This window comes from Lutzomyia longipalpis, chromosome 1, assembly GCF_024334085.1.
Source record: "Lutzomyia longipalpis isolate SR_M1_2022 chromosome 1, ASM2433408v1".
In the NCBI taxonomy this organism is placed as follows: domain Eukaryota; kingdom Metazoa; phylum Arthropoda; class Insecta; order Diptera; family Psychodidae; genus Lutzomyia; species Lutzomyia longipalpis.
Window position 1 is genome coordinate 37031385 of NC_074707.1, and position 19794 is coordinate 37051178.

The 19794-nt window shown below is 36.9% G+C and overlaps 1 protein-coding gene across 2 annotated transcripts in view; it reads right to left on the reverse strand.

Moving 5' to 3' along the window:
• Positions 1-7275: 7275 nt before the first annotated feature.
• LOC129787097 (extracellular sulfatase SULF-1 homolog) overlaps positions 7276-19794 on the reverse strand; it is a 34447-nt gene continuing 21928 nt past the window's right edge. For both annotated transcript variants that reach the window (XM_055822413.1, XM_055822411.1), the window contains exons 7-16: positions 11335-11661; positions 10896-11278; positions 10759-10833; positions 10524-10696; positions 10301-10449; positions 8954-10228; positions 8576-8886; positions 8327-8518; positions 8124-8187; positions 7276-8061 (exon numbers count right to left, since the gene is read on the reverse strand). In XM_055822413.1, coding sequence (XP_055678388.1) covers positions 7965-8061; positions 8124-8187; positions 8327-8518; positions 8576-8886; positions 8954-10228; positions 10301-10449; positions 10524-10696; positions 10759-10833; positions 10896-11278; positions 11335-11661 — 3046 coding nt within the window. In that variant the 3' untranslated portion in view covers positions 7276-7964. The remainder of the gene's footprint in view (positions 8062-8123; positions 8188-8326; positions 8519-8575; positions 8887-8953; positions 10229-10300; positions 10450-10523; positions 10697-10758; positions 10834-10895; positions 11279-11334; positions 11662-19794) is intronic.

Consider the following 19794-nt stretch of genomic DNA (forward strand, 5'->3'; position numbering starts at 1 on the left):
CTGTGACCTACTTTCCAGCAATCCGTCTTGCTCGCACTCCCACCCAAAACAGCCCCAGGTCCACCGCACGGTGTATATATATTTTTGCTGTGAACGGGGGCGTTCGCGGTTCCAGGAATTCACTCTCGCAGTTCAATCTCCTCCCCAAACTTGGGCACTCCAGAAAACCCAAAACATGACTCACCGCGTCATTTCTTCTGCCCCTCAGTCAGCAATTGCACGTATTACCTCCTTTTAGCTATATATACTACATATACATACATCGCATACATACTTTCAATCAAATCCGCACTTTTCCCCAGCTTTCTGGATTTGAACGGTCTCAGAGGTAAGGGGAACAGGTACACCGCACACACATACATAGCACACCATATTGCGTCTTAAATGAGGGATTCTCCGCTACTGGATTCCCAGCAGCGGCTCTAACATCATAGCGCGATTAATTGCCTTCGTGAACATGGCTCTTAATACTAACTGTTAGCGGTGTATAGATTAATATCACTGATCTTCAGGTTAGACAATATCACGACTAGTTTCGGCTTTTTTTTTCTCTTCTCTTCCCGGGCTGCAACTTATTAAGCCTTGAGGCAAAATTTTGGAACAACACCATAAGGGTAATAATTCTTGTATTCACTTCCATTACAAGACCACATAATTTTGAGATTGTTGTCAAAATTTATTGCCCCAAGGTGACAGGTTTTATATTTTCTTATAAGAAAATTAATGTTACGACCTATTGTATGGGTTTTCAGGGTGAAAAGCGAGTTTAAAATAACATAAAAAGGCATTTGGAAGGGAATTTGTGTTCATTGGTTGAGAATTATTGGCAATTGACACAGAGTTAGACAGAAGAAAATTGGGCCATTTTTTATGGCATGCCGCTAGACAAAATTAGAAATGATTTTGCATTTTTCATAACTCATTCCTTTTAATTTTGATTTGGAAATGCAAATCATTGTTTTCATTATTTATTCACAATATCAATAAAGAAGATGAAATTTGATTTTTATCTTTCCTATTGAAAAAGTTTTGTTTTTTTTTCAGTGTATGAAATTGAAAATGATTTATGTACAAAAATATTTTCTTGTAAAGTGTTAATAAAAAATTTTAAGAAATATTATTAGTTTTTTTTAATCAGGGATTTCATTGCAGAATGAACCAAGAAAAAAGTCTTAAAAATTATTTTTAAACTTAAATTCTTTAAAATATGAAACAAAATTATTTTTAAAAAAAATTTTCTTTAAATTCATTAGAATCTTTATTTTCACACAAAGAAAACTTCAATATAGAAAATATGGAAATTGATACCAAAAGTCCCTGCCAAGTCTTACACATTGCTTTTTATTTACCACCATTTTCCCAACTTTTCGGACCTTTGAAGGGTCCGATTAGGGCCACATTTCCCTATAAAAAAATAATCAATTCTGAAGAAAAGACAAAAGCATTTCCTTTGCGTTTACTGCATTTAAATCAATTTTGTACCAAACTATCACATACACATATTTCATATTTTCTTCAAAAATCATTGAAGATGTAATTAAAAATTTCCAAGAAATTCTAGATTTTCTTAGAAATATGAATAATTAACTTATAAAATGAAATTGTAATGAATGGACTGCCCAAAACTTGATGATTCTCCAGACTATTTCAGTGTTGAAGTTGGAAGATTTTTCTTTAAAAGTTAAGTTTTAAAAAAATATATATTTTTTAAAGTTTTTTTTTTTATTCTTACCTATCTTTTGGTCTCTCAAACCCAAACATTTCTTTAAAACTTCTTAATTTAAGTTATTTCACTCTACCTACTTCTTAAGAGATAGTGAGATAATGTAGGTCCCTTCACCTAAATTCAATTCCTAGAAATTTTAAAAATTAAGAAATCTTTTCAAGCCTTGAGAAATCCAAAATTTCTCCAAATTAAGTAATTTAATTATTTACGTTAATACTCATGTGAGACAATTTAACGTCTATACCCTTCCACTTGATAAACATTTCCGAAAGCACTTTGGCTCATTTTCTTCAATGTAATTTATGATTTGTACCTTAATCTCTTTAACAAGTTCATTTTATTGAGACAAACATTATTCCCAAGATATTCCAAATTTATTTAAAATAATATGTTTCTACATAAAATATGAGTGTCTAATAATTAGAGTAACACCACATGTGACGCCTACCTATGAGGTTTGATATAGAACGACAGATAGTATGTAATCAAGTCTCAATTAAGAGGCAAAATGACAACTTTGTTCTTGCAAGCTTCAATAGGTGAATTACTCTTGGTTGGCACCTAATTTTTAATTAAAATTTTAATTGTTGGCAATTATCTCCTTCGCAGAAATGCAAATGGCACCCTCAATTACAGATCATCGCGTCCGAGATCACCTGAAATCACCCAAGAATTGAGGAGACTGAAAGTGAAACTGCATTCGGTGTCTCTTTTATTAAACCACATAAAATTGGCAATTTGCATTTTAATGAGACATTTTAGTGGAAATTAGAATAAATTAAATAAAACCACTAAAGACATACATTGTGGCACGAAATTATCATGTTTGAAAGAAAAGCATAAAAAAAGAGCTCCAACAAAATGTTTATTCAATGCGATGTTAAATACTTTTTATTCTTGACGCGGTGATATTTTTGTGAATGTTTTTCACGTTGTATGTATTTTTGCTGATAAATTGCATTAATAAAATGTTTCTTATGCCATTTTCTTGAGCAATATGTACGCCAAATGCGGCTCCTGGTGATAAATCAGCGCAATTATGCCGCGTAAGTGTCTGAAATTATTATTTATTTCGGTAACTTTCTCACCTATCAATTATTTATTTTCTTTTTCAACGAATTCTATTTCATTTTGCCTTCTTTTTTTGTTATAATTTCAATTGCAAAACAGACCTATTTTTTCTTTCTTTTCTTTAGATTAGGAAAGTTCAAACTAATCAGGGATAATTTTATTACATATGGAAATTCTCTGGTAAGGTAGGGTCATCCATTTTCCGCAGTGTTTTCGCGCTTGTGTATGTAGTTTTTCGAGAAGTAGGTATTAAAAGGCAACACAATGTGCTTTGGATGTATTAGTGGGAGAGGGAGATAGTGAAGTAAAATAGTAAAATTGAGTGATTATGTAAAATTCCAATTTGCATATATTAATTCACATTAGCTCACGCACACATAGGCAGGGCAAGACTGCGCCTAAGACCTCGAAGGCCCACATTCTGGAGCAAGCGAGGCGCAATAGACACGTGCAGGGCGTACGTCGTGTGTTGCTTCACACGCCGAAGACCCATCCCAGAACCCTAACTTCGAAGAGTACACAAAGGAGAGTCCCCTTCCCCCTCTTGACAAAGTGGACTCCCACCCACACAGCTCCAACAGCTCCCAATGTAGTTGTGCGCGGGGAATCCTTTGTATACAAAATCCTCCTTTGGCTTCCATCGCAACATAAACTTCTGATCCCTTTTTGCCCTGAGCTTTTGCGCCAACATTCTTCTCCCATCTTCTCCTTCCCACCCACACACACATAGGGCTCCCGCAGGAAACCAACCGGCAAAACCCAAAAAAAATATTACGCAAAAAAGCCCCCCTTCAACCAAAAAAAAAAAAAACGATTCAAAGCCGTGAAATTTCGAAAGTTTTCTCCACGCTCACCGTACTATCGGAATAATGAAAGTTTTTGGAGTGATATTTTCTATTTTTGGCCAAGTGCACACCCAGTTTTCTGAAGCAACACCTCCAATATTGGAATTCTCAAGGTGACCACTCTGGGTCTCCAACAGGCGGTGGGGGAGTACTGCGGGTGGCACCTCCAATTCGCTCTTGCAGCAGCACCTGAAGCATAATTGCAGCAGTGTGATGAGATGTAGGATGATCTTGAAGGCGTCCTCCGGGCCTCTATTGTCCGAAGATAGTAATGGAACGCAGTAAATGAGAATAATTAGCTCAGGGGCATTGTTGAGCAAGTGCACACACAGAGCTTTGTCTTAATTTTGAATAAATAAAAGCTATTCGAGTATACACAGAAAAAAAAAGATTTGATATAAAATTGTTTGAAATGAAAAGCTTTGTTTGAAAAATTTTTAAAGTGCTTGTAGAGAGGATTTTTAACCCGGATTTGCCCTTTGTGTGCTCAGTAATTTTTCATTCTTAACTTTTAGATGCATAAGAATAGCATAAAAAGTTTTTATTTTCAGAAAATTTGAATGAAAATTGAGTTTTGAGGATTTTAACGATGACGTCACATTGTTTCTTGTTTAATTAATGCATGCATAAAGGTCAAAAACACAGATGAAACGTTAGAGTAAATGCTTCATGAATTGAAAGCGATTAAAAAACAGAATAGTGACGTCATTGATTGCAGTTTTGGGAAAATCTCTGTTGGCTTTTCCCGCAGCTGATCGCAGTGAAAATAGGAAGTGTCTTTAACGATTTATTATTCTCTTCTGATTTTCTACAAGATTAGGTTTGTCCCGATTCTTTCTCAAATAAAAGGTTTTTGTATATGGAAACGGATAAACACCTTTTATCACATTAGCAATTTTTCTAGAAAATATTTAAAATATTCTTAATATAAAAATCAATTCAAATATTTTCGTAATTTAATTTTGAGATTCTTAGTATTCTTAAGAAAATTTGAAACATTTTATAAAACAAAGAATTAAAGAAAAAAATCAAGCATTAAAATTCCATTAAAATTATTTCAATTTTTTCCTCCTCAAATGTTCTTGAAATTCTATCTGCGAATTAATGCATAAAAAACATGTACCAGGAAACGAAATTTAAAAATAGAATTTAGTTGATTTAATAAGAGTAAAAAAAGGTCAAAGAAGAATTATATATTATAAAGAAAATTAATCGCATGTTATTTTAATGTTGAAAAGCGATTTGTGAGAAAGAAAAAAATGCGTTTGAATTAATAAAGATCAACAAAAAAATTGTTTATTCATGGCGATCGAAACTGAACGACACTTTGCATGCAATTACCGACCTCTTCGCTCTCTTCTAGCTCTATTTGATGATTTAATTATTAATAGCATTCCTCACAATGAAAATACACCCACTTGCAACTGCTTGGTTTCTTATTCTTTGCGATGGGAAATCTTGCGCAATACGCTCACAATTATTCAATCAATCAATGTGACATCGGTTATGCAAATTAGGGTTGGTCTACGCAGTTGCACCGTGATGCGCTAGTTCCTCAATTCTTTTGGCTGTTTTTTTCTTCTTCTTCTGTGGAGTCTGTTGAGCAAGAAAGGTATGAACCTTCCTGAGAAATTTTTGCTAAATTCCCAACTCTTTGCAAAAAGTTTTCTTTTCTTCTTTGAATTTTTAACGTAAAATCTCACGCCGAGGGTTTACCAAGTGGACCGCAACAGGTAAAACGGGGGATCGTCTTCAAAATCACTCTCTCTACTTCTTCAGCAAAGCAAAAAATTGTCTAGCCGAAAATTCCGCTAAAAGCCCACGCTGAGCCACCACGAGTCACCTTTACGGTGTCTGATTGTGAAACATTTTTATATTCTCTTTTTTTCTCTGTATGATTCGGTGGATGCTTTTTTGTGCGGCACGTCGATTTTGGGATCTCTGCGGTGTTTTGTCTGTGAGACAAAGAAAAAAATTCCTTTGAGACAATAGAACAAGTTCAATAGTCACATTTCACGCACTATTTTCCCCCGCAATGCTCGCGCGCTCCTCCATCGAACCCAAGAACGAAGCCTCAAGACATCGTGAGGTTTTTGAGAAGAGGAAACCAATTTGTGGTGTCACTGATAAGGCGTGCGCACCATGACGAGCCCACACGAAAAACCTCATGCCACGATAGAGCTGTGAGATTTTTGAGAGAAAACAAATTGAATGCCCCCTTATCTGATTTTGTGGTCAAAATTTAATTTTAAATTTTCCACTAAAATGTTACTTTTTTATGGGAATTTGAAGATATTGTTTTACGCTGTTATCAAAAGTATATTTCTATTTATTTTTTCTAAGATTAAGACAAACAAGAAATAGACATTTTTACATAAGAAAAGACCACATGATTAGTTTTTTTTTCTTGCTCTTGTGGTCATTTTGAATGGCTGATAAACAAAATGACAAATTCATAATTATTTAGTTCGTTTTATCTCGCCCATTATTCTCATCTTTATTGCCAATATTCTAAATATTTAACTGCAAAAGAATGGAAGAAAAAAATTGTAAATTAAGGATTTGTGGTTCTTAGAAAATGTATTGGGACTTCGTATCTTTTATTTAACCCTGAGATGATCTGATTGTTTTTAAAATCTTCGCGAAACTTTAAAACTATCCAGAAAAGTCAATTCTCAGCAAATAATATTATCGAAAGGAGTCTATTCAAGTTTATATGGGTCAATACGTTATTTAATGAAACTTTTTTTTCAACGATTTCTTGTTATTTTTCGTTTATTTCTTTCTTTAAAAGAAATACAAATGAAAATTATTTCCTCGAATGAGCGGTTCTCACTCATATAAGTTTTAATAGTCTCCTTTGGCACAAGAATATCCAAAACTTTTCCTTTAATCAAACCCTGTATCATATGCATTCAAAGTCAAAATTGCTGAGTTTACACGAATCGGAAAATCTGGATTAATTCATATTCTAAAAGGAGGTTATTCACTTTTAATCATGGCAAGATTTTAAAATTTTTAGAGTTTTCGGTATTTACAAAAAACTATCGTACCACCCTGCATAGAAATCAATCCTTCATTTATCAGAAATATTTTTTAATGAACAATAAATTAACAAATTACTTTACAAAATCAAACAAAATATAAACACACTAAAAAAAAGATTTTTCACCTTATTTCCCCACCTGAAATAAAAAACGTAATCACAGGTAAAAGAAATCTTACAGAAGGAAAGAAAACGTAAATGAATGGCTTTGATAATAAAAAAAAGTGAGCATTTCTCTTGTGCGATATAATTTCCGCTCAAACACACGTTTTCCCCCTTGTTCTTGAGCAAAATGCAGTGATAACGTGGCATCAATCTTCGTTGTGGTTTTCGTGCCAGAAACCCACAAATACATTTTTGCTTGGGAGTCGAGACAAAGTGGCTCTAGGTGAGACGATTTGACCGCAACCTAGAAAAATATACACCGCGACGAGCTGATAGGAAAATTATCACTTTGTCGATTGCCACGGAGGAAGTGATTGCTGGTGCGGGCTCACGAGTTGGGCACGTGAAAAAGCTCACAAAGCAGGAAATTGGGCGAAAGTTGGGGGAAGTGGAAAAAAGGCGTTTCGATTAATTTTATCGTCTTTTATGTCCTCATCATTCTCTATTTGATGTGCAATATTACAGATTACATTTTTTTTCTTTCTTCCTGCCTGTCTGCCTCACTAAATCTTATTTTTTTTCTTTATATAATAATCATTTTCTTTTAATGCTAAAACTGTGAGTAATGTTTCCACTTAATGCAAATTCAAAGTCAATCTCGTGACTCTTGTCTAATAAAAGAAACAAATTGTTCTTGCAATAAAATTAAAATTGATACACAAAGTCAACAAAATTCAAAAAAATATTTCCTAGTTTAAATAATTTTTTTTTAAATATCTTTATTTATATTAATAATTTTAGCCTTTAATTTTTTGTTTAATTTTTCATTCCTTACATTCTATCTCGAGAATTTGACTACAATTTATTTCATATAGCTTTTCCATCATTTTATTACGCCATAGAAGCTTGTTTTATCTGATTTTCCTTAAAGCATGAAAGTTTATAAATTAAAAATTATTTCGACAATATTTTTCTTTAAATCCAAATTTGCCTAACTAAAGATTCACATTTATTAATAAATATTGAGTTGAAAAAATCACGGATTGGAGAATTTTCTTTCTTTTATGAAATCATTCAATAGCTTTTCTCTATAGTATACGATCTAATACATATTTTTTGCATAGTTCATAAACATTCATCAGATCACTCTGTTGGATCCTCGTCTAAGCTTTTAGTTGTAGATATCGTCAAAGCTCCATGGACGACGTCGGGAGCGACTTCTCGTCTGTGGAGTCTCTGAGTGAATCCATGTTCTTCGTTTTACATTCCTTGAAGGAAAATAAATTATGTAAAATATGCTAAAATAAAGCAAAAGAAAATGAAAAATTACTTATTCTGTGCTTTGGTGCGTCTCTTCTGACCGATCTCTTCGTAATCTGGCAATGTGGGTAAACCTAATTGGAAAAGATTAAAAGATTCTTTAAGTCTTTAATAAGTTTATTATTTTTCTTTTTAAAAGTATTGTTTTTTTTTATTTTAATTGTTCTAAGAATTAAATTTAAAACCCTAAAAACTGCTAAAAGCCTTCTTTACCCGAGTGAGTAACTCTCTTCCTCGCTGTCCTGGAAGTCGACTGGAAGCCGGTATCACTGAGAGCTGGTGCATGTTGCCTGGGCAGCGTACAGCTCTTCCCTCGGCAACTCTTTAAACGCTCCAGAGTCTCATGGAGTTGTGTTTTTTCTTCAGCACTGAGAGATGAAGCCCTATTTTGCGTCTCGAAGGGATCTGCAAAAGTTAGAGTCTTAAAAGAAAATCCTTCCCACACAATTCTCGACTCCTCACCAATTCTTAGGTTGTAGTAGGTGATCTCTCCTGTTGTAAACTCACAGTAGAGGATATTCTTGACGGGATTCACAGTTCGCAGGCAGGAGTAGGTGTTGTTGTTGGCATTCATGCAGAAGCAAAATGGTTGGTCATTCCAGAAGGGAGCTGTACGCCAATGATCATTGTCGTGGCTGAAGCAATTCATCTTCTCCGACAAACATTCTTTCTCCAGTCGAGCCTTCTTGTTGCGTTTCCTCTCCTTCTTTCGCTGCCTCTCCTCTTTGAGCTTCCTCCTGGCTTCACGAGCAAGCTCCCTCTCATCAGGAATGCTTAAAATAAATATTCCAATTTAATTTATAGTTGATTTTTTACCTGAAATCTTTATTTTTATCTCACATTTCTTCAATGTTATCATCACAGTAGCACTCAGCTGCACTCCCTGTCTCCACTTTCTTCCCCCAAATCTCCTGAGCATGTGTTCGATTGATTGGATGACCATGGTGATGTCTGTGATGCTTCCCTTCTGCTCTGGCAGTTGTTGTTGAACTCGATCCAAGTGATTCCTCCCGGTATGTTGATGAAGCATCCGTTGTGCTGGAATCCGGAGATGTCTCTTCTGCGGTTGTTTCAGTCTTTTCCGTTGTGCTTGCATCATTGCCCACGTAGAAAATGGGAATGTTGCTCATTTCTTCCTCATAGTCCACGTGGGAATCTTCATGATTACTCTGGGATGTATTTTCAGGTCTCTGGGTAGTAGTTGTTGGTATCTTTGGTGTTGTTTTCCTGCGTCCTCCAATGGGAGAAGAAACTTCAGCCGATGAAGCATCCGTTTTATGCTTCCTCGTGGAATTCCTCCTACCATGATGACCACGATGCCTGTGATGCTTTGTTGTGGATTCCAAGTGAGTAGCTGTAGCGATGGATGTGTCCACACTACTCTCCGAAGGAATCTCATTCCTCTCCGTTGTGTACCACGCCATATCAATGAGTGGGCCCTGTTCCTCATCCTCCTCCTCTTTGGATACCTTCTCCTTACGCAAATGCGGCTTTCTGCGGAATTCATGTCCAATATGATGAGATTTATTCTCCTTGTGCTTGTGATGTCTCTCCCCGGAATGAATCTTTGCATAATCGTATGATCTGAAATCATCCTCCCCAGAGATCTGATCAAATTCCTCGTAGTCCTTAATGCTGATTGGTCTATGCTCCTTCAGGTGCTTCTTAATGTCCCTCAAATCATTTATTTGCTTCTTCAGCACCTTTATCAGGAGATCTATCTGCACACGGCTCTTCCTCCAACTCTTTTCATCTTCATAAATGATGTCTGAGCAATTTACCTTCCCATTCGTTTCAATAAAACATTTCGCGGCAACTTTCTTGGAATTCTGGGCACTCTGATTGAGTGCTTTGATGCTCTCATTCTCCTCAAGGAGACTTGCTTCCAATTTATCGAGATTCTTCTGAATGTCCTCAATAACTGAGCTAATGTGGTCAATTGATTCATCCCTTTTTATCCTTCTGTGGCTCTCATGGGGTTTCATGAGGGAATCCTGAATTTCAGCAACATTCCTTGAAATGCGAATTAATTCTTTCATCATTCGGGGAACTTTATCATTCGCCACATATTCTTCCTCAATGGATCTCTTATGACGGCTGAAGAAATGAGAACTTCTGGAAATTGAAATGAGATTTTTAATCAAAGAAAATCAATTAAAAGGAAGTTTTAACGAAAATTATTCAAACCTCTTTCGTGTTTGATGAAAGTCCTTATTAGCATGATTTGCTTTGAGTTTCGTATACACCACACCATTGGGAACGAAACAGGCGCAATTCCTCTTATTGTGGTTGGCTGCAATACGATTCAATTCAGCCATGTGAGTCTGCCACTGAACCTACAGGAACAAAATCATACGAAATTAATTAAATAAAAAATGATTAAGATTTGAAAAAAGTAATAAATTCTTACGTGGAACTTGCACTTGTGCTTCCTCCACCTTCCATCCTCATTGACACATCGCCACTTCTGTCCTGGAACGCAATCTTTGTGGAGATTCGGGTCTGAACATTCGGAATTTAATCTGGCTATTTTGGACAAGAATGGACCAACGGGAAGATTGTTATCCAGCTGATCATGTTGAGCTGGAAGATAGATTAAAACCTAAAATATCAAATCAATTTTATTTTTTCCTTAATTTTCTTACGATTTTCCTCATAGTGACTGTCCAAGGATCGTGGGAGAATTTCCTCATCCTCAAGTTTCTCTTCAATGAAAGGATCTGCAAGAATGAAAAGAAAATATTTTTTATAAAGAAAATGAGTCCTATTAAATACGCAGAACCTTCATCGTCGTCTTCCTCGTCGAATTCATGAGATCCAAAGTCAAGGAAATCTCTGTGATGTTCAGGAGTAGTGTCCTTCTGACCCTTTGTGGTGGATTCTCCAGACCACAGCTCTGGCTTCAGGGAAAGCTCCCTTCCACGATTCTTCAAAGCTGCTGCTGCAGCTGCTTTTGCGGCCTTGGCCTCAGCAATCTGTTCTGGTGTTTCCCGACGTCCAGAGCTCTCAATCAGGAAGGTATCTGGCCACTTTTCCTTAATACCCCGATGTCTGCCCAGAAGCAATGGGAGGAAACTTTTTCCATCCATATGAGGTGGAGTTGAAACACCGCCAATATCCAAGAAAGTTGGCGCCAAATCGATGTTGAGGACAATCTCATCAACCCTGGAAGGATTAAACAGTATTATTTAATTAAAGGATAAAGCTCTTGAAGAACTTACACAGTAGCTGGTTCAATTCCTGGGCCACGCATTAAGAAGGGAACTCTAACGTCGAATTCAAATGGAAAACTTTTGCCCTTGATGAGCCCAAATTGCCCTAAATGGTAGCCATGATCGGAAGTGTAGATGATGTAGGTATTGTCCAGCTCGCCCAAGTTCTTCAGCTCATTGTAAACCCTCTCAACGGCCACATCAACACTCTGCAGTGTCTGCAATCTCTTGGTCATGAGCAAATCTGTGAATCTCCTGTGAACAGGCTCCATTTGCTGTGTCACTCGCAGAATCCACTGTTTGTCAGGATTTGGTGCATGATCGTAAGCAGGAGTACTGAAATAAAATAAAATATCCGTTGAGAAATCATCACCTTCAAACTCCAACTCTGCGCATCAACCATGAGATGGCGAGGCAAGAAAGCAAACAAACTCCCACAGAAATGGGGTCAATCGCACAAGAGTTGCGTGCGATGTCGCATGAGATTAGTTCTTCAAATGAAAAGCACGCGCCGAAATCATTGCTCGCATAATTGTTTTCCTTTCGCTTATTTTCTTTTAGCAGCAATTATTGAATCTCAGAGCAATTTAAACGCCGCTCCCCCGCCAAAATCCGCTTCCAACATTCCCAAACATCCAACCACAAATGCGATAAAATTTTATCATGCCCGTATTTTCAGTAGTAAAGTAGATTCTTTTTATTGTTTCCCTGAGCATATCACGACGAATTTGTAAACACGCCACAGAAATGCGATAAAAACCGCGTCTTGGGAGCAACAGACGTTCTCCAGAAATTTACTCAAGGTTGTCTCTAACAAGAGTTTCGTTAGAAGAGCAACAATGTGAGCAATTGTGTTGCGATAAATCACGTAATTTTTTTCCTATACATGATTTCATGTTGTACAACATAAAATTTATGGTTCTAAAAATTATATAACACAATAAATGTTTTATTTTATTCTATTTTGTTTATTGATTGATTATTTTAAATTTTCTAATATGTTTTGATGATTTTTTTAATGAGTAGAAGTTAAAGGAACGTGTTTGAAAGTGATTTGAAAAAACGTTAAAGAGAATGAAAGTAAAATTTAAATCAAAATTTTCATTCAGGATTTTCTTCAAGGATCTAATTTTAGATTTCTTTAAAATTAAGATTGCTTTTAGTATAAAAGCTTTTAAGAAGCTTTTGAGAAGCATTTCCTCATTTTTTTTTAAATGAATGAAAATATTTAAAAAGAAATTTTATTATTTTAATTAAACGGTTACAATGAATAATATTCGAAAGGATTGAACATATAATAAATGGCTACGAAGTGGAACACCAACTAATATCCTTCAAATACTCTAGAATCATAAGAAAGAGTATGAAAAATATTCGAACTAAAAAAACATTTTTTAAACTATTTTAATCGAGCTTTTCATGGGCAATTTTTAAAAATTCAAAGGCCTTTTTCACTTTAAGATTATTTTCAATTAAATATTCACATTCTAGCCATTTACAATAATTTCTCAAGATGCCACGAATATATTCTAAATTTTATCAGAAATTTAATCATTTACTAAATATTCTTTCATGATCATATTTATTCAATAACTTCCTTGTAATTTTGGCAATTTTCTCACCATGCATTGTAATGACGCGAAATTTAATTCAATTAATTCAAAGAAATTTGCATTAAATTATCATCCAAGTTAAAGAAAACATTCTACGTGCAAATTGTTTCCTAATTTCTTCTCTTCCAAAGTTATTTAAGAAAAAAATCTCTCCCACCCCTAGCCTTCTTCCAGGAAAATGAAAAACTTTTCCCGGTGTATTTATAGATGAAAATTCGGTGTGACACGCAAATTCATTCAAATTCAATAGCCCCGAAATTCCTTAGTGGTCTCTAGGGGTGCAAAGAAGTCACGCAAAATTGTGTATATACGAATATCCCCCAGAGTTGTGGAGGGATGAGGAAGAATTCCTGCGGGAAAATTGAGTCGATTTGTCCTCATTATTGAACCATCAGTCATCCATTTTGCAAAAGGATGTCGAAGACATCGCAAAAGAGATTCTCTCCATCCAAGTCAGATGACATGGGAGCGTGTGCTGGAATGGAAAGACGAAGAGCTCACACATTTAGAGAGTCATCGCTTTGAAAATGCAATAAATTTGTAGATAATCGTATCGGATTCATCGAGCTACTGCTCCCGTGAATTCAATTTACATAATGATTGAGCATCTCCCATTCTCGCGGAGCGCACACAATATGTTAATTGTGAATGGGAGTTCTAACGAAGTCACCGATAAATGGGGTTTCCAACGCGAGAGAGATCGAGCAAAAGCCACTCCATTGAAGCTACCAAAATGCTAAGAACTACCTACATGCAGATATATGTTATTCACACACACCCACCCGGAAGGTAATGTTTTCCCAAAAAGTTTTGTCATGTCGCTGAGTAGAACTCTCAAACTTCCTCGGAAATTTTGAGATTCTGAATGAGGGCGGAGGAGAGGGGGGGAGGTTCTGGTAGGAAAATCACACGGAATAAATTTTCTGTATATGCGGGGATGATGAAAATGAAGAGAGGGATGAATTGCATTGTAGGGACGTAGCGGTGGAAGGGAAAATTCATTTTGATTCTCGTGTAAAAGGCGATGCAGTGCGAAAAGGGGAAAACCTCAAGAGGGACCGATGAATCAACATTTTCTATGGCACACAAATTGCAGATTAAGATACCACAATTGACTCTTCTGCCGATTGATCATTTCTCTTCCTCTCTCTCTGGGTTCACGGAGTCAATCGTGCGGAAAATTGCATAGTGCAGAAGCATAGATGACAGCGGTGATACATGACAATGCCAGCGCATTGATTTGAAGACGATGGCAAAAAGGAGAAGTTAATGTTTTGTGGAAATTGAAGGAGGTCACAGACTCCATGCAAGGTTCTTTAGTCATTCTCATTCAATCAAGATTTTCTCTTGCGGTCTCATTGTGTTTCACATGGAGAATGTTCAATTTGAGGGGAAAAAATCTGCACAGCATCCAAAAAAAAAACAATCAGGGATGATTTGCTGAATTTTCAATCCACGTAGATTGGAATTCTAATTGTTTTATCTTTAATTTTCACGTGAAAGAAAATTTTTAAGCCCCTAAAATAAATTTTAACAGCTGAAAATTGAACATTGATTGATTGATTAATCTTTTAAGGATTAAAGGGCCAATTATGTTCACTGTTTATTTATTAATTTAATTCATTCTGTCTCAAGAAAATAATTCACGCAAAAAAGATTTTTTTCACTACAAAAAAATGATTTTCTAACTAACCATTTTATTATCACGAGCACTTTAAGAAAAAACTAAGGAAATTAATCGCTTTAATTTTTTTCGAGAAAAGAAATTCTCCCTATAAAAAAAACTATTTTCCCCCGTCTTATCCTTATCGCATTCCATTTGCATACTATTATATGGCTCAATGCAATAAAGGCAATAAATGTTGCAGAAGAAATTGCAGCCAAGGGATGACTTTTGAGAAATTAAGCTCATTTCACGGAGCTTGGAGTGCAGCGACCATTTAAGGGGCAAAATTCCATCAACCGCCTAATCAAAAGACACACACATACACACAAGGAGGGCAATGATATCATGAGGAGCTCCTCCAGTTGGGAGTCAGCAGACACAATTTCCACCATATGCCATAAATACCCTCTGAAATGTGACACTCTAATTACGTCTCGCATGTGGGACGTTCTGAGGGGGTGGGTGGGGTTTTGTGAAAAGAGCTTTTCCCCCCGGACTAGGCCGGAAGCTTGAAGTTGTGCATTTGGAGCATGTTTCTCTTCGCATCCCAGAGCCATCGTGTTGAGGGGGCGGGTACGGAATGCTCCTGCGAAATGGAGGAAGTCAAGGGGAAAGTTTCGATTGTTCCTACAGATGCCCAGCACTTCAAACCATGTAGGAACGCTTGGTACTTCCTCCATGTGTGTGAACCTGGTGAGCATTTAAGTGCTCTTAGAGAGGCCAAATAGCACTTCATCCTTACACACAGTATTTTCTACGATTGATTTCGATAAATTTCACCTCCACTGGACCACCTTCCGGGGGACCCAAATGGAGAGAGAAAGAGAACCAGTAACGAGGATTTCATGTACCAAAATAGTAAATTTGTGGTCGACATGGGTTTTCCCAGTCGCAATGGGTGGAATGAGATCGCAGACATTTCCCATTTAGACATGGTCGAAAGTTTCCCAAAAAAGGGGGAGAGAAAATAGCGAAGAGACACACAAAATGAAATTTCAGTCACATTTATATACATAGGTAGGTAGCAGACTCACGCCGGGAGTTTTGGGAATTGAACCCCCAAGATAAGGGACTTGGGAGGCTCTCTCTCTTATAAATTTTTATCAGTGCTCATTAGCAAAAGCCCCGAAGGTGCATGAAATTCAGATGAACATTTCTCTCGTCTGGAAGGCAGAAAAACTTCCTGTCTCGCATCACGTCGCGAATGTCGAGCGAGATGTAATTTATGGTGGGATGGGGAGTTGGATGCGGAGGGCGAGACATTCCCAGTGTTGCCTTAGAATATTGTTCGTGATATAAAATCTTCACGTCATCCTTTGTGGTGAGTTGGAAAACTGTTAGGTGATTTCTTGGCTTTGATTCAATCTTGACAGAGTTGAGAGCAAAATAGATTAATGATCAAAAGTTGTGAGAATTTATCATTAATTTTCTGGAATTCAGAGGAATTATCAGGGATAGGGACTTGAAAGCTCTGAAAGAACAATTAATTTTTAAGAAATTCTTTCTTAAAATTAAAATACTCACAAAGATACTAAAATTTAAAGAAGAATCAAAGAATTATTCAACGTTTTTTAAACAAAAGAGCAAAAATTTTTAACGCTAGAGGGCTCACCTTCTTTAGCGACATCTAGTTTCCAAAGAAACTTGCATCAACGGTCAAGAAATATTTTCCCATTAAAAAAATCTCTTCTATAAAGTTTTTCAACTCTGCTACTTCCAAGTAGAATCCAAGTAGAATGGACAAGTGGAGTGCTCTTTTGTCAGCAGAAACTCCCAGAATCCCAGTGAGACCGTCAGACGCAGGTTCTGTGCTCGTTTTCTCACACAATTCAATGAAAATGAATCATTCTGCAAACTCCGGGGATCGCATAAAAACCATTGATGAACGTGAATTACATACATATTGATGGGGACGTAACTCCGTACACGGGCATGGGGACAAAACTGGAAAAATGTGTGCGCGCGGTGTGGATGAAGGGAGAAAAAACCAATCATTCCGCCATTCTTAGACCGATCATACCCGGAGAATTGCGCGCTCAACAATGCAGGAAAAGAAATGAATCAACCTCATTGCGACAATTGTCAACTCCATTGGTGATTGAATTAAAACTCTTGTGCAAGAGGGAGTTAAAGACTCACGCAATATGAAGAAGCTGCTGCGCTAAGGAGGGAAGCCGACTTGATAGTCGATATACCCCATTATATAAAACATGTTTAGCCAGCCCAGACGCAAATCGACAATTTATTACACGGAAATACTCCTTAATTGGCGCATCAAATGAGGCGAGATGATACTTGAAATTCTGACAATAAAAACCTCGTCAGATGCGGGTTTTTCTTTCAAGATTTCCCTCATTTGTTGTAAATCTATTGCAGATGGAACAAGAATCATGATTATCAGGACTTTAGACGCTGCTGTAAGAACTCTTCACAAGACACAAATTCATCACAATAAATGTGAATGAATTCTACCAACTCGTATTTTACGACAATTGTCAAGGGAATTCTAAAGAATTTCTGCATGCTGAAGGTACCTCAAAAAATGGCGATGAAGTGAAATTGAAAAGACTGTCTGTGTGAATTTTTTTTTGTGGAAGTGAAGATAGAAATTAGGAATTCTACAAAACTTCCCAATAGATGCTGTGAAAGTATTTGGAATATCCTTCGAAACTGATTTCCTGACAATTTCCTCATACGGACAATGCACAAATTCCTGCAGTCTGTAAACTTTTTCCAAAAAGTTTATACAAAGTTAGTTAGAAGAAAAAAGAATTAAAAAAAACGTCTCTGGGAAACTCTGCAACCACTCACCTATGAAACTTTTAAGGGTATTTTCCAGTTAGTCGAAAAGGTATTTAAAGGGACACTCACTCCTACCACCCTTTGTGAGTGACAATGTCCTTTTACGCTGAAAATCCTTGCACGTGCAGAGAGAGAAAGAGAGAGAGCAAAAGAAGCCACAAAAGTGTTAGCCAAAGTACCTTGCTAATGGTATTAAAGTGAGCGTCAGAGTGACTCCAATTGTCCCAGTTGGGGAAGGAATTAATCGTCATTCCTGCACATTTTCGTGCCACAAACTTCCGCAATAAATTGAGGATATGAGGTACTCATGTGAGGTGTATGGGTGGTGGGACCTGAGGTGGAACCCCAGAAACACGTTCAAATTCCTTTTGTACCGCAATTCCACACACACACACTCCAAAGAGATGAAGGCATTCCGAGAAAAGTCATATTTTTAATGGATCCCCCCAACTACATATTCACGCTCGCTTCTTTACCTTTTCTTCTTCCCATGAATCATCTGAGAATTTCTCAATTTTCACCTGACAATACCTTTCAACCCTTTCACTTTGCCGAAGACAAACTCCCCATGGCGTAAATTCACTTCCCCCTCACAACCACACCATGAAAATCGAGTTTATGGGAGAAAATTTTAAAATTTTCCCAAAGTCCCGAAAGTTCCCCTACAAAGTATTACGATCTCCATGCAGTAATGCCGCATACCGAAAAGTTTTAGTGAAAGTTTTATTAGCAAAAATGGTGTGCATTACGCGAGAATTCTTCATATGATGTGAAAGATTTAATTGATGTAGTTGAGCGTGTGATGCTGTTATTAAGTCGGATTTTAGCTGTGTTTCTTTCAGACACAGCTTTTGTGTACCGAGCAAAATCGAAAGTCGTCAGATCGGGCTCAAACTTGGGATGAGCACGAATTAGGGTCCCCACATTCCAAAAAACGTATGCGCCAAAAATTTTTTTTTCCGGCCGGCCGGCCGTCCGGCCGGCCGTCCGGCCGTCCGGAGTATAACGCTAAATTGCGAGAGAACGGTGATAGATAGAGACTTGCGGTAAACGGCAAAGTTTAAATATCGACCGGAAGACATCCGATTATGAGGTCATATCCACCCCCCCACCACCGCGTCCGCCATTTTGAATAACCTCAAAATTTTGTTTTCGCTATATCTCAGCCCCTGTAATAGCTAAAAATCTGAAATTTTTATATGTTGTAGGGGACATCAAGAGCTTTCCAACGATACCTCATTTTCGAAAATCGGTCAAGCCGTTTTGTCAATATGGCCGCCACAATTTTTTATCGAAAATCGATCATAACTCGAAAACGACTTGACCGATTTCGATCAACCTAGGCTCAAATGAAAGCTCTCAACAAGCCCTACAACTCTCTAGAACATCCGAAGTTTCAAAAATGACCGCTAGGGGGCCAAAAATCAAAAACAAAATTTTCGATGAGTTTTCGATGAATATCTCGAAAACGCCATTATCGATTTGCTTCATTTTTTGATATGTTATAGCTGACCATATTATCTAGCTCCATGCCAAAAATGAAGAAAATCTATGTCTCCGTTCTCGAGATATAGCCTTTCAAAGTTGGCATGTCATATCTCGGGTTCTACAAGTCCGATTTTGATCAACTCAAGTGCAAATGAAAGGTTTCGTGAAGCCCTACAAATGTCTAGAACATTGCAAGTTCGAGAAATGACCGCGAGAGGTGCTAAAGTCAAAATAAAAATTTTCGAAAATTTCGAACTCGAATATTTCGAAAATGCTATTATCGATTTACTTCATATCTATATAATAAAGAAAGGTCTCTCTAAAATATGGTGTCTGTTCAGCTATGCATTTCTACACCGTTGGTCCGATCGCGATGAAATTTGGTACAGAGACTCCTGATACCAGGCGGTTTTTACCAACGGCATTCATTTTCCCCCCAGAGCCCCCCTTCACATAGCCCCCATATAAAAATCACGCTTTTTTGACTACTTTTTGAATTCGGCGCCATAAATGTTGTGTGAAATTCACTTTTTCCATTTGAAATATCTGTTGGAGGTTTTTGCGTGGCCCATCTATCTATATAATAAAGAAAGGTCTCTCTAAAATATGGTGTCTGTTCATCTATGCATTTCTACACCGTTGGTCCGATCGTGATGAAATTTGGTACAGAGACTACTGATACCAGGCGGTTTTTACCAACGAATAAATCTTCCATTAAATATATTTCAATTCATCACAATTCCTTTCTCCCTCTAAAATTTGCGCGAAGCGCAAGAATTCCCCGCGAAGCGGGGCGAGGTAAATTGGAGCGAAGCGACAATTTACCTCGTTTTAATATATTATAGTTGAGGTTAAGACCTTTCCAACGATAGCTCAAACTCGAAAATCTATGGAGCCGTT